This window comes from Otolemur garnettii, unplaced genomic scaffold (assembly GCF_000181295.1).
Source record: "Otolemur garnettii isolate 467f Iridium unplaced genomic scaffold, OtoGar3 scaffold00013, whole genome shotgun sequence".
Lineage (NCBI taxonomy): Eukaryota > Metazoa > Chordata > Mammalia > Primates > Galagidae > Otolemur > Otolemur garnettii.
In genome coordinates, this window is record NW_003852408.1 from 13319815 (window position 1) to 13334639 (window position 14825).

The 14825-nt window shown below is 42.3% G+C and overlaps 1 protein-coding gene across 2 annotated transcripts in view; it reads left to right on the forward strand.

Annotated features, from left to right (window-relative positions):
* NHEJ1 (non-homologous end joining factor 1) overlaps nucleotides 1–14825 on the forward strand; it is a 97598-nt gene that overhangs the window by 81966 nt on the left and 807 nt on the right. For both annotated transcript variants that reach the window (XM_023510299.1, XM_023510298.1), the window contains exons 6-7: nucleotides 13117–13234; nucleotides 14199–14317. In XM_023510299.1, the coding sequence (XP_023366067.1) occupies nucleotides 13117–13234; nucleotides 14199–14317 (237 nt within the window). The remainder of the gene's footprint in view (nucleotides 1–13116; nucleotides 13235–14198; nucleotides 14318–14825) is intronic.

Below are 14825 nucleotides of genomic sequence, written 5' to 3' on the forward strand. Positions count from 1 at the left end.
GGCTTAAGCTATTTTCTTGCCTCAGCCTCCCAAGTAGCTAGGACTACAGGCACCCGCCACAATGCCTGACTATTTTTTGGTTGTAGTTCTCGTTGTTTGGCAGGCCCAGGCTGGATTTGAACCTCCAGCTTTGTTGTATGTGGCTGGTGCCTTAGCCACTTGAGCTATAGGCATCAAGCCAGGTTGTGCAATCTTAACTACTGTCTGATTCCAGAACATTTACATTACCCCACCTCTCTTGGGTATAAATGTAGGAGTAGAATTGCTGGGTCATATAGTAACACTGTGTTTATTTTATTTTACTGTTTATTTATTTATTTATTCTAATTATTTATTTATTTATTTATTTATATTCAGATTAATATGAAAGTATGAATTAGAATAATTATTTGTGTTGCTAAGATAAAGTTCAAGTTGTAGTTGAGCCCTTCATCCTGGGGGTGTGCTATATACCCTCACAATGTGTCCATCAGGTGAGACCTTACCAATCCCCTTCCCGGCTCTCTTTTCCCCTTTCCCTCCCTGCTCTCCCTACTTGAATATACTTGTGTTATTCTCTTGTATGGGCATGTAGTTGTTTTTCTATAAGGTTCATATTAGTATTGGTAACTTTATGTTTAAATTTGGGGGTAACTGCTTGTTTTCTATAGTGATTTTTCTTTTGTTAATAAACTTTAAAAATTGAAACATAAGATGCATATAGAAAAGTGCCCATAAGTGTACAGCTTTAGGAATTATTATAAAATAAACATAGCTGTGTAACTAGTACCCAAATCATGAACTAGAAAATTCTCAGTACTCAGAAACACCCCCTTGTTCTCTCTTAGTACCTTCCACTTCCACAGGGTAATCACCATCCTGACTTCTAATATGATCATTAATTTTGTTTGTTTTTGAACGTCTTATCATCATAGGGTATACACCCTTTTGTGTCTGACTTCTTTCACTCAATAAAGTGTTAATGAAATTCATTCATGCTGCTGAATGTAACAGCATTATTTACATTTTCATTTGTGTATAACATTTCGTTGTTCAGACTAACTTTAGCTATTTATCGGCTTGTGTTGGGTATATACATAGGAAAGGAATAGCTGAATCATAGGTGAGCATATGATTTGATTTAGTAGATATTGCCAAACCGTTTTCCAAAATGACTATATCAGTTTATACTCACACAAGCAGCATATGAGAGTTCTAGTTGTACCACATCTTTGCCAACACTTGTTATTATTTTCTGCTTTTTTCCTTGTAATCATTATGGTTAATATGTGGTGATATCCTATTATGGTTTTAATTTCCCTAGTGAGGTTCTGTACATTTTTTATAATTTTTGGTCATTTAGATATGACTAAGTCTTTCACCGATTTTCTGTTGAGGTGGCTTTTTTTCTTACTGAGAGTTTTTCATATATTTTGGACATGAGTCCTTTGTTCATTATATGTACCTTCTCCCACTCTGTAGCTTGCTTTTTTGCTCTCTTCAGTGTGTCTTTTGATGAATGGAAGTTCCAAATTTTAATCTACTCTAATTTGCCGCATGTGGTTTTCCTTTATGGTTTGTGTCCTGTTAAGAAATCTTTACCTACTCAAGGTCATGAAGATCAGGCCCTTATCCAGATGAGTGTGTGTATATGTATAAGGAGGTGATGTGTCACCCTATAGAGCATCTGTTTTCAACCTATGGGTCACAACCAATGAAAATATATCCTGAATATTAGATATTTACATTACTATTCATAACAGTAGCAAAATTATAGTTGTGAAGTAGCAACGAAAATAATTTTATGGTTGGGGGGTCACCACAACATGAACTACTGTATTAAAGGGTCACGGCATTAGGAAGGTTGAGAACCACTGTTACAGAGTAAGCTCGCTCAGGACAGAGAAGACACTGTCACCATATAGAGAGGCAGGCAGCAGGCAGGGTGGGGTAGGGATCCCATGGGAACGCAGCCGCTGTGGGCTGTGTTCCCAGCTGTCAAGCGTGTAATCTGGAATGAAAGAGAATCCCTTTGGTAGTGGAGGTCCTATAGAGACTACTGAGTCCTCCAAATCACCTCTGTGCCCTATGGTCCCAGCTGACTATCCTTGCCTTTTCTTTTCCACTAAACAGGAAAAAAAAAAAATGAAACCTGTATTCCTGTACAGTGCTAGTGGCACAGGGCAGGGATCAAGAGCTTTCAGAGCCAGAATGCCTGCCTGATGGCTGTGGTTTTCTTTCTGTTAATAAACCTGATGCCTTTTTCTTTCCGACTTCTACCACATTTTTTTGTTTCCATTTGGGAAAAGGATGCAGAGGTGGCTGAATTCAGAGAGGTTGCTCAATGTTCAGACCTATTGTCCCCCTGCTAGGCTGGTCAGAGCCCCCTCCCTGAGCCAGAGCTGACAGAGCTGTTTGTTCCTCTTGGAGGAGTGGGAGTAGAGAAAAGAAGGAATGAGAGTTGCTACTGCACTTTCTGAGGGGCTGTGAGGATCCGTCTCCCCCCCACCCCCAAACCACTTTAGTCCCCTGAGCCCTTCTGCTGCTCGTTAGTTGCTCTCCAGACTAGAAAGCCATGGTTTGTGCTGGGGCTGGGTGGGGCTCCAGGGACAGTTTAGGCTCTGGCCCTCCAAAGGGGAGGGGGTGGTTAGGAGTGAGCAGAGGGTCACAGCTCAGTCTGTACCATTTGCTTGTCACCTTGAGAAGTTCCACCTTGTCTAGCAAAACCTCCTTTCAGAGGCAGCCACCACAAAGGGCTCTTATGAGAGCAGCTACCCCTACCCCCACCTCCTCTTCCACTCCCTTTACCATTATTTTTCTTTTGGGGCAGAGCTGAGGGGCCTTCCTGCTATGACTCTGAGGGGGCTGTACTTATTTTAAAAGGAGATTCAGATTCTAGAGCTTCCCCATACCAGAGATTCATTTTTCTGATTTTTCCAGTACACTTGGAGGATACTCAAGGGGTGAAGTAAGGCTTTCCTTCTCTAGTGAGCATTTTGTCTTTTCTCTCTCTTGCCTGTCAAGCTATTTGGAGGATTAAGAAAGTGGTGAGAGCTAGCTTCTAGTACTGCTAGACCTCAGAGCAGGGACCGACTTCCTTATGGGGTCAGGGGCAGGAGAAAGAAATGGATGTCTCATTGGGTGACTCTAAGAGGCATTTTGGTATAATGGTTCAAGTGTGTAAAGTTCTACAGTTCAACTTCCCAGGTCTCCTGCTTCCCATTCTGCTGTTTTCTTTGTCAAGTTACTTAACGTCTTTGAGTCTTTGTTTTCTTGTATATAAAATGAGAATAATTTTAATGCCTAGCTGATAGGGTTACTATGAAGGTTAATTGAGATAATGTATTAAAATTTATATCCTAGTACCTAGCACATAGAAAGCATTAAACAAGTCAGTTAATCTCACCAGTACTATTCAAGCCTTCTGTTTGGACCCCTCTTTTTGGCCTTTCTTCCCACCCCCCTCTTTTGACTCTGTAGTCCAGGGAGCTAGCAAGGCCCCAAGCTGAACCAGAAAAATCTGAATCATGTAAGTAGGACCTGGACTTTATCTCAAATTGTTTTGAACTCTGCACTTTATCTTACTCCATTGTATGTCCAGCCTCTCTTCCAGAGAGAGTAAAGCGGCAAGATTATCCCAATCTGGAGGGAGGACACGAAGAAAGTGTAGTGACTTGACTAGATTACATACATGCATATGTCCATTCTCCCACCTTGTTTTAAAAGGGAGAAGAGACTATAAGAGATGGACTATAATTTATTTAATTTGCAGGGTCCCTAAACTATAATTAATTTGTAAGGTCCTATACTATAATTAATCTTCAAGGTTCCTAAATACAAGATCAAGTTCAGGCTTCTTCACGTTCTTTTTCCTTCTAGCCCAGCACTGAGTAGATGCTCAGGGGGCAAGGGCTGGTCACAGAGCATGGCGAGACCAGCAGGGGTGGGCAGAATGGTCAGGGAAGGCCTAGTTGCAGGATAGACCCAAACAAAGCTGAATCAGACCAAACACAGGAGGGGTCAGCTGTCTCGTTGATTTCACATACGGCCCTTCAAGGGCAATGTGCCTTGTGTATTTAGGGTACTGTGTTCTTTCCCTAATCACAAAGTTCACTGATAGGTGAACTGTGAGGGACAAAGAGAGGGACCTCTCAGGGTTGGATCTTGCCTTGAATTCAGAGACAACTCACCCAAGTGAAAACTTAGATGAGGAAATGAAGAGAAAGGAAAGTGAAATGGTTGTTCCTTGAAAGTCTAGACAGCACTCCCAGATTTTTCAGTCCTGTTAATATTTTTTCTCTCAGACCCTGAAGAAACTGTGAGATTAATCCCATCAGAAATTGTTTGGCTATTAACTTTTTGGATGGTATATCCCCAGGTCATGTTTTGCTATTTTCCAAATAGCCCAAATTGAGTCTATATAACTTAAAAATGGAAATGACATAGCAGAGTGTTTTGCACCAGCCACAACGGGAAGAAGGAAGTGATGAGAAGGAGTTCCTGGTGAAATAACATTGGAGAAGTTGGGCCATGTAGAATACTTGTGCTAAAATGTTGTGGAAAGCAACCCGCATGTGCTTTATGCAATTCTGCAGAGAGTAGTAGCTTTACCTCCATTATTACACCTGCTTCCCAAAAAAGAAAGTGGAGAGAATGAAGGTAAAACTTTGGCCTCTTGGATAGATCCTGAAGAATTGGGGGAACAACAGAGATCTTTGAGAAGCAACAAAAACTGTTTTGAGGAGGTAAGGTGACATGATGCACACTGAGCATGCACCATTTGCTTGGGTATTGGTCTTGTTTTTCTGGTGAAGGAACACAAGCTAAAAGAAGGCTGTAACACAGATGATAGCTGGCAAAGCCAGGATTTAAACCCAGGCCTTCTGATACAAAAGCCATGTGGCTTGGTCTTTTCTAGAGACTGAGGAGTAGGCTAGAGTGGTGATGTTCGACAGTGTACTACTCTCAAGTTACTAACTAGACTTTCATGATCCTGTCTGCCTGATTTGGGCCCTGATTAGTTACTGAACTGTTAGAATATCATATGCTTTGAGATGCCAGTAGAGAAAAATTAATACAGATGTTCCTCGATTTGTACTGGGATTACATTCTCAGTTGAAAATATTCAGAGTCAACGTGTATTTTTCTTATGATATTTTAAATTTTCAATGGATTAATCCAGAGGTAACGCCAATTGTAAGTCAAAGGAGCTTACTGAATGTCTATCGATTTCATGTCATCAGTAAAAGAGAAAAATCTTAAGTCAACGACCACCTGAGGTTGGATCAGACCTGATTTCTCCGTGTGCTTTAGCATTAGGACATTTCTTGAGCCTACTTGGCTCAGTGTACCTTGCAAAGGGAAAAAACAGACATTTTTTGGGAACTTACTCTATTCTCTCATTAATTCTTTCACAGACTTTACCATGAAAATGTTGCTAGTCTCAGGCCCCTGACTCCTAATATTTTCTGTCTTTCCCTTCTCCTCTTTCCCTCAAAATAGGACATTAAGTATAATAATTTGCCCAAAGTGTCATAGCTAGCAAATAGAAGACTACCTTAGGTATAAATCCAAGTATATGAGATTTTAAAGACAAAACTTAAAGTACATTTCTATTTCCCTTTTTTCCTAAGAATTTCTCTCCTTGGCCTGGCACCATTGCTTAGTCCTATAATCCTAGCACTCTGGGAGGCTGAGATGGGTAGATCGCTTGAACTCAGGAGTTTGAGACCAGCCTGAGCAAAACCAAGACCCTGCCTCTAAAAAACCAAACAAACAAATAGTTGGGCATTGTGACAGGAGCCTATAGTCCCAGCTACTCGGGAGACTGAGATGGGTGAATCGCTTGAGCTTAGGAGTTTGAGACCAGCCTGAGCAAAACCAAGACCCTGCCTCTAAAAAACCAAACAAACAAATAGTTGGGCATTGTGACAGGAGCCTGTAGTCCCAGCTGCTCAGGAGACTGAGACAAGAGAATCACTTAAGCCTGAGAGTTTGAGGTTGCTGTGAGCTATGATGCCACAGCCCTCTACTGAGGGCAACAAAGTGAGATTCTGTCTAAAAAAAAAAAAGAATTTCTTTCCTAATTCCTGGATAGTCTGTATTCTTCGAGTGAGAAGTTACTTTCAGTTTTCTTTTTTTTTTTTTTTTTTTTTTTTTTGAGACAGAGTTTCACTTGGTCACCTTGGTAGAGTGCCGTGCAGTCTTAGCTCATAGCAATCTTAAACTCTTGGGTTCAAGTGATCCTTTTGCCTCAGGCACCCACCACAACACCCAGTAGTTTTTTAAGAGATGGGGTCTCGTTCTTGTCAGGTTGGTCTTGAACCTATGAGTTCAGACAATCCATCTGCCTCAGCCTCCCAAGTGCTAGGAGGCTAGGCATAAGCCACTGTGCCGGGCCAACTTTCTTTTTTTAAATGTTGATGCTTTCCTTGGGCTTGGATTCACCTTTCCTGTTGACTCTCACCTGTTTACTAATGAAGCTGGGTCTGTGTTATAGATTCAGAGGCCAATTCTGGTTATCTTTAATTTAGGAATTTCATTTTAGGTTTCCTTTATTTATTTATTTATTTATTTATTTTGAGACAGAGTTTCACTTTGTTGCCCTCAGTGGAGTTCTATGGTGTTACAGCTCACAGCAACCTCAAACTCCTGGGCTAAAGCGGTCCTCTTGCCTCAACCTCCCAAGTAGCTGGGACTACAGGCGCCTCCCACAATGCTGGGCTATGTTTTAGAGACGGGGTCTTGCTCTTGCTGAGGCTGGTCTTGAACTCCTTAGCTCAAGCAATCCTCAATCCACCTGCCTCGGTCTCCCAGCATGCTAGGATAGGATTACAGGCACCCAGCTTCATTTTAGGTTTCTGAGTCATTCCTTTGTAGCATCTACCTTATTCTCTAGAGTGAAGTCATCCTTGACTCCTCTCCCACCCTACACCAGTCCATCAGCTTGAAGGTATATTAGCCATACCCTCAAATCTACTTAGAATCTCATTACTTCTCTCCACCTCCACTGCTACCAATCCATACCATCATCTCTGACCTGGGTGTCGGAGCAGCCTCTCACTAGGTCTGCTTGCTTTTTCACTTGGCCTTTTACACTCAAGATGATCCTTTTAAAATGTAAGTTAGATCATTTCAAACTCATAAGCTCTAATGGTTTCCCATCTTATAGAATAAAAGGTAATATGCTGTATTCTTTCATGATTCCACCCAAACATGGACACATATCCACATTCCTGCCCTGCTTTTCCTCTAATACAGGGTAACCGTCTAATTTATCATTAAAATCGGGACATTTATAGGAGAGAAAGAGAGCCCTGTTAATAATTAAATTGGAGCAATAAATACAAATTGGGACTGTCTTGGGGAAACTGGAAATTTGGTCATTTGACCCAGATAACCACATAGATCATCTCTCGCTTCCATTGTTCTGAAATGTCACCCTCTCAGTGAAGCCTTCCTTTACCTCTGTTTAAAATTGTCGCATATTACTGCCCTCATTCCATACACCTTTGCTGATTTATTTTTCTCTATGGTATTATCACCATCTGACAGAGTACAAGTTTTAATTAGCTGTGTATTTGTTGTTGACCTCCCATTCTAGAAGGAGATCAAGAAGGGGGGATTTTTATCTCCTGTTCACCACACTATATTCCCAGCATCTATTAAATAGTCTTGAACACTATGGATGTTATTAAATATGTGTAAAATATGAACGAGTTTGCAGAGGGGGAGTTGTGGGTTTTGTTTTTTTTTTTTTTGAAACAGAGTCTCAAGCTGTCACCCTGGGTAGAGCTGGGTAGAGTGTGGTGGCATCACAGCTCACAGCAACCTCAAACTCTTCCTCAGACTGACCGCCAGCTTCAGTGTATGTGGCTGGAGCCCTACTCACTGAGCCCCGGCTATTTTTTTGTTGTTAGTTTAGCTGGCCCAGGCCAGGTTCAAACCTGCAAGCCTTGGTGTGTATGACTGGCGCCCTGCACACTGAGCTATGGGCACCGCCGGGGAGTGGTATTTTTTGAAGAGTTTTTCTCATTAAAGCCCTCTTCCTAAGTCATTTTTGTTGTTCCTTTCTCTGTATTTTGGCAAACCTTCTGGCGGTTTGAGACCTTAGAGGAGTTTTCTAATGTGCTCTTATCCCTGAGAGATGCTAATGATGGATATTACCACGATTCCCTAAACTGAGACTTGGGCTGCCTAGCAAAGGAATTTTGTGTCCAGACCAGCAGTGTTTGCCACATTGCAAGAGAGAGGAGAGGAATTTTTACCCTTAGGGAAGTCACGTGTTGGGGGCCCTGCCCTGGCAGTTGTGATATTGTGACATTCAGTGCCAGGCCTTTGGAGCAGTGCCAATTCTGAGGCTGGTGCCAGAATCAAAGACCTGCTCAAAGGTTGATGCTAAAAGCTCCAGTTAGTCTGTTTTCCCTTTTTCTTCTTTTTGTGAAATCTGTATCCTCAGACTGTGAACCTGCACTTATAGGGTAAGCAGAAGTGTATCAGGGTTTAGCCTTTCCTTACCCAGGATTCTAAAACTTTTTTTTTTTTTTAGACAGGGTCTGTCTGTTGTCCAGGCTAGAGTGCAGGGGCCTAATCATAGCTCACTGCAACCTTCAACTCCTGGGGTCAAATGATCCTCATGTCTCAGCCTTCTGTGCAGCTGGAACCACAGGTCCTTGCCACCACACCCAGCTAATTATTTTTTTCTAGAGGCGAGATTTCACTGTGTTGCCCAGGCTGGTGTCCAACTTCTGGCCTTAAGCATTCCTTCTGCCTTAGCCTCCCAAAGTGTTGTGATTACAGGTGTGAGCCACTGCATAGGCCTAAAAGTTTCTTTTCTGAAACAGTCTCAAGAGGAAAAGGAGGGGTGAGAGTCAGGTGGTGAGACTTACCCACTTAGTTCTAGTTGAAAGTGGCCATTGGGGTCTCTCTAGCAAATGCTGAGAGAGTTTTAGAATTTCTGGACCACTGGGAATGAGTTTTAGACATGATGAAGATGAGAGTTACGCGGAGTATAGGCCCTAAGAACCAACATGGGCAGCAGTAGGGACAAGAAGAGGTAATACAGTGCCCTATAGGATTTCTGTAACTTTGGTTTTCCTACAGTTTCTGATATGGCTATATAGCAGGATCCAAAGTCTTAGTGAGTAAGAGATGGGAGAGTAAATAGCTCTTGTGCCTTTATACTAGAAGTAGTGAAGAAGTACTAAAGAAGTTTAAGTGAGTGTAACCGCCTGGAAAAGGAAACCTAGAGGAAGTTTCTGTTTCATCATCGTCAATAGAAGTCTGGAGCCAAGGAAGCTCTGGCAAATGGTTAGTTATATATTAGAGAAAGCCACTTTATGAAACAAAAGGAAATTCCCAGAGGTGCAACCTTAATTCAGAAGACAACAAAAAGTCCTTTGCAAAAAATCCATCTAGCGAATGTGACCTTAGCCTTCTAGTCTCATTTCCCATGAGATGTAGCCAGACATCCTGTCTTTTCACACCTCTGTGCTTCACAAACTTGTAGCACACTCGGAGTCTAACTTTGCAAGGCTTACCTTGATGTCAGCACCTTTAAAGCTTTTTGTAGGACTCTTGGTCAAAATTCATCCCTTTCTCCGTCTCTTGATTCACATTACCCTCTGTTTATCATTTGAGTTTAGCAAGTCACAGAAAACAGAACAAAAACAAAACAACATATATCTACCTATTTCCTGCGTGCAAATACGAACTCTGAGGTAGGAACTCTGACTTATCTTTACATTAACTCAGACCTGTTAGGAGGAGGGAAGGACTGATTCATCTGTGTCCCCTGCCCCCGGTCCTGCAGTGCCTGCCATGTAGTAGAATCTCAGTAACCTTTTTGCTGACCAGAATTGATTCTGGGTTAATCAGATGAACACTTTATGTGAGTAAGCTGACCTGAGTCTCTCCCTCCCCACTCTGGGCAGTGACCCGCTTTGTGGCTGGTACACTGTGCTCCTGGCTCAATCATACTTATAACAGGGGGTACTATTTGCTTTGCTTAGTCCTGACTCCAACATTCTCCCTTTGATCTCTGCCGCCTGCCCCAACCAGCCCCTGCCATTGTCCTGCCCCAGGAGCTAATGTTTCTGTTTCCCAAGCTCAGGCTCTCTACCTGCTAGCATATTGTGAGAAAGATGCCCAAGGAATCCAAGGTCATAGGAAACAGCTAGAATGGGATTAAAGGTATGGCCTCTCAGCCCCTAAGGTTTCCAGTCCAGACTACCTGCCTCCTTTTTATCTACTTGCTTTTTTCTTTGTCACTTTAGAGAGTTTGTTTCTTAGCTGGATGGCAGATGATTTGTCATATGAGGGATTGTGGGTTGTGATCCTGGGAGAGGCTGGGACTGCCCTTTTGACTAAAATTTTGTTGTTCAGAGAAGTGCATAGAGTTGTTATTATATGTGTAAGCCCTGAAGCCAGACTGCCTGGATTCTAATCCTGCTCCACCTCTTACTAGCTTTGACTAAGTACCTCAGCCAAACCAGGTCAGCTAGTGCCTACCATCCATTCATTCCCAAATAGTTATTAAGCCTCTGTCATGCTCTGGGGGATGTTCTAGAGCCCAGGGAAGGAGTAGTGAATAAGACAAAAACAAGTTAATACAGTTAAAGTACTTAAGGTGGTGCCTAGCACATAGTGAGTGCTCAGCAAATATGGTAATATTCTGTTCCCAGTATTTTTCTGAAAAGATGAGTTCTGACAATTAAATTTATAAACTCATCCTAGAAAAACTGCTACATATTTCATTATTATGGTCACTTTCAAAGTACTCCCCTTGGGAAGCTATGAACTAATGCCTATGCCTAGTCTACCCTTCAGAGCAATTTTGGAACTCTTTTTCTGGAATGACCATCAGAACTGTCAGTGTGTGACACACAAAAACACTCAATAACAGTAATGAATACAACTAAGCAAGATACTGCCACATGTCAACACAAATGCAGCTATGAGACACTATACCAAAATTATGAAACCTTACCAAGTTGTTTGTATAGTGCTGCCAATGTAAGTGCATGGTGGCAAGTTTGCGAACTTAATTGTCGAACCTCATACAACAACGGCTCTGATGGTCTTTTGAGAAAAAGAGTTCCAAAATTGCTTTGAAGGGTGGACTAGGTGCTGGCATCAGTTTCCCACAGGGAGTGCTTCAAAGGTAACCATAGTGATATTCAGCAGTGAGGTATATAGCACTTTTTCTAGGACCAGTTCATGAACTTAATTGTCAGATTACGTGGATACTCTAGTGAGCAACCTTTGCCAGCAACTGCAAGAGCAGCTTTCTCAGAAGGGAAAGGATAAAGAAAGGGCTGTTAGATCCAGGACAGCACTGGCTTTAATGACCTTTCATTTCTGGTGCTTCATTTTGAGGTTAAATACACTAGCTGGGAAAAGATCACATTGGAAAATGTATGTATCTGTTCAGTTCTGTAGACAGGGGAAATGACCTTAGACTGCCACATTCTGCCTAATCAATTTGAAAAGACACCACAGTGCCTACAAAGCAATGTATGAATGACCCTAAGTAAGGCTGCATTTCTTGGGCAGTATGAAGTGAGAGCCTAGAAACTCCAGATATAAGGAAGGAACGCAGCGAGCGGCATGCCTCTCTACTCTCAGGGCTCTCTGGCTACAGATGAGAAGACCTTCATCTGCAGTGGGGGGCTTGAGGGCTAGAGAGCTGAACCAAGGAAGGAAAGGTTGCCTTCCCTATTGCAGTGAATTCCTCAGAGAAAGCTGTGGAAGAGGGCTTCTGTACTCCTCACGTCATAGCCGGCTAGTGGCAAAGCTTGACTCAAGGTTCCTGGTTTGTTGTCTCTAGTTTCCAGGGACAGTCTAAGATGTCCTGGGGAATCCCCTAAGATCCTGGAGATGATCAAGCTTTTCAGCTACCTCCATACTCAGGGCAAGATAACACACAATCCTAACTGTGGTTCAGCACCTATTTCCCTGCCTCTCATACTTTCTCTTTCATTCTTCTCCCACTGAGAGTTTTCAGAAATGAATGCTCTTACAGCACAAAAAAGGGCCAATCCAAGATTCTTGGGTGGGTTCCCATGGGAGCTACTGGCATGACTGCTCTTGGGGATCTTCTAACTGGGTGGGAACCATGATAATTTGCATGCTTAGGGACAGGTGAAGTAGTTCTGGTCCCTTTCCAACATTCTAAAGTACAGCCAGGTTTGGGACTACAGGACACTGTACACTTTCATCTTGTTTTTATTGCACTTTGTTCAGTCTTCAGCTATTACTTCAACTCAGTTCAGCCAAGTATATGAAACTTCAACCAGACAGAGCATTTTGCTGTGGATATAAACCCATGGTTCATTCCATAGTGAAGGAAACAGATAAATAATAATTATAGCAGTGTTTCTCAGTCCTCTTTTCATTATTACTTCCCTAAGAAATCTTTTAAGATTTTTTCCCCCCATCATCCCCTCTCAGGAAATTTTAATGCCACAGATATACCGAAAGTCTGTTTATGTACTGTGTATACTATGTATATCTGTGCTTCATACTTTAAAAAAGTATGTTTTTCACCCCGTTGGGGGAAATACCACCCCCATAGAGAGTCTATGGATTCTGGTAAAGCACAATGGGACTGCAGTAGGGAATGTAAAATGGCAGGCGGGCCCCAAAAGCTCTGTCTACTTTATGTCTCCCATCTCTTCTGAGCATTACAGCTCTATGATTTTTTTTCTTGTCTCTCAGTTTGTCATTTCCATTTCTCTCTCTCTCTCCCCTGTCCTGGACTTTATCCTTTTTCTCTCTCAAGTGTGGAAGTTTAGGAATCTGTACAACTCAAGGATAATATAAGGAATGTGATTTCCTCAAACTGCCCTCTGAGAAGTCACCCCTTTGGAAGAAAGAACCTAGAGACCTATAGGGTATTCATGGGAAAACATAGTTGGGATTAGGAGAAATAAAGATACCTGTTTAGAGTTGCCTTTCAGAGGAGAAGACTTCCCAAGAAGTCTTTATATTGGTTCCAACAGGCTTGGATATGGATGGCCTCTGAGGGATCTAACTGCTCAATGTAAATTTGTCTGGGGGGATGTCATTTCTGCCAGTGGGATCAGATCTCTTCTCTGGCTATATAGTGTAACCAATCATAGAATCCTTCCTCTACAGAAATTACCAGAGGTGTGCAGTCTCAGTGATGGAAGGCCCTTTGTCCTGAATCTGCAGAGTCTGTATATGGCAGTCACCAAACAAGAGTTCCAAATGGGACAGAAGCATCAAAACATTGGTGAGTATCTAGAGATATCTGTTCCGCCTAGATTAGTGTTAGCAGGTCTAGCTCTGTGCTGTCCAATATGATCACTCTAGCTGTGTGTGACTATTTAAATTTAAATTAATAAAAATTAAATAAAATTTAAAATGTGTTTTCTTATTTTAACTAGCCCCATTTCAAGTACTTAGGGTAGTCACATGAGGCCAGTGGCTGCCAAGTTGGACATTGCTAATAGACATGTCTATCATTGCAGAATGTTCTGTTAGATGGCACTGATATAGGTGGTTAGGAAGGTTAGTGAAAGAATCAGGAAAAAAGATGAATCTCCCTATCTGACACAGGGAATATGTAGAAAAATAGTTGGCTATTTTTATTTTTTAAATTAAATTAAATTAAATTCATTAAAAAAATTTGAGACACAGTTTCACTCTGTTGCCCAGGCTAGGGTACTGTGGTATTAGCCTAGCTCACAGCAACCTCAAACTCCTGGGCTCAAGCCATTCTCCTGCCTTGGTTTCCCAGGTATCTGGGACTACAAGAACCTGCCACAATGCCTGGCTAATTTTTCTATTTTTTAGTAGAGATGGGGTCTTACTCTTGCTCAGGCTGGTTTTGAACTCAGGGCAGTATGAAGTGAGAGCCTAGAAACTCCAGATATAAGGAAGGAGTTATAGGGATCCTCCTGCTTCGGCCTTCTAGAGTGCTAGGATTACAGGAGTGAGCCACCATGCCCAGCCCAATAGGCTAATTTTAGTCAAGGAAATTCTTATCCTACCTGCTGAATGTGGCCCTAGGGAATCTTCATTATAGAAACAGACCTTTCTGAAAGTCAGTTGGAAATTGGATTTGCAGCTACTTCTATCTGCTTATGTATTAGTACCAAACCCTGGCCTTTATCAGAATGCTTAATAAATGCTAATGTCTTCCTGGTAAGAAGAAGACATTTATTGCTATCTTCTACTGATCTTTCTGATTTCAGGAGACCCTCAGACCTCAAGCAGTGCCTTCCTGAAAGGAATTGAAAGCCAACTTCCAAACCAGCCAGAACAACCGGTCTCCTCAGCACCAGACTTCTCAGCACCTCAGAAAGAGCCCACAGTGAGTCATGTGTAGCTTCCTGGAGAGTGTTCTGAGAGTTTGGAGGGGTTGACATCTGCAGCCTCTGAGCCAGTGGCTCCTGGAATTGCCACTTAGTTGACACTGCCTCAGCAATGTTGAGGGACGTTTGTGACCAGCATCCAAATTGTGGATATGTAGATGGAGAGTCATAGTCAGCCACATCTTTCCTTGCTGCCTCCACTCTGCAGTTCTAGTACTAAATGATGAACCTTGACTCTCTTTTCACCTTATCCTACTTTCAGTGCTGGTCTTGAGGTTATTCCTTGGGGAAGAAGGGACATACATCATCTCCTTCTTAGAATCTTTTTTTTCTTTTTTTTTAGAGACAGAGTTTCACTTTGTTGCCCTTGGTAGAGTGCTATGGTGTCACAGCACACAGCAACCTCCAACTCCTGGGCTTAGGCGATTCTTCTGCCTCAGCCTCCTGAGTAGCTGGGACTACAGGCGCCTGCCACAACACCCAGCTATTTTTTGTTGCAGTTGGCCC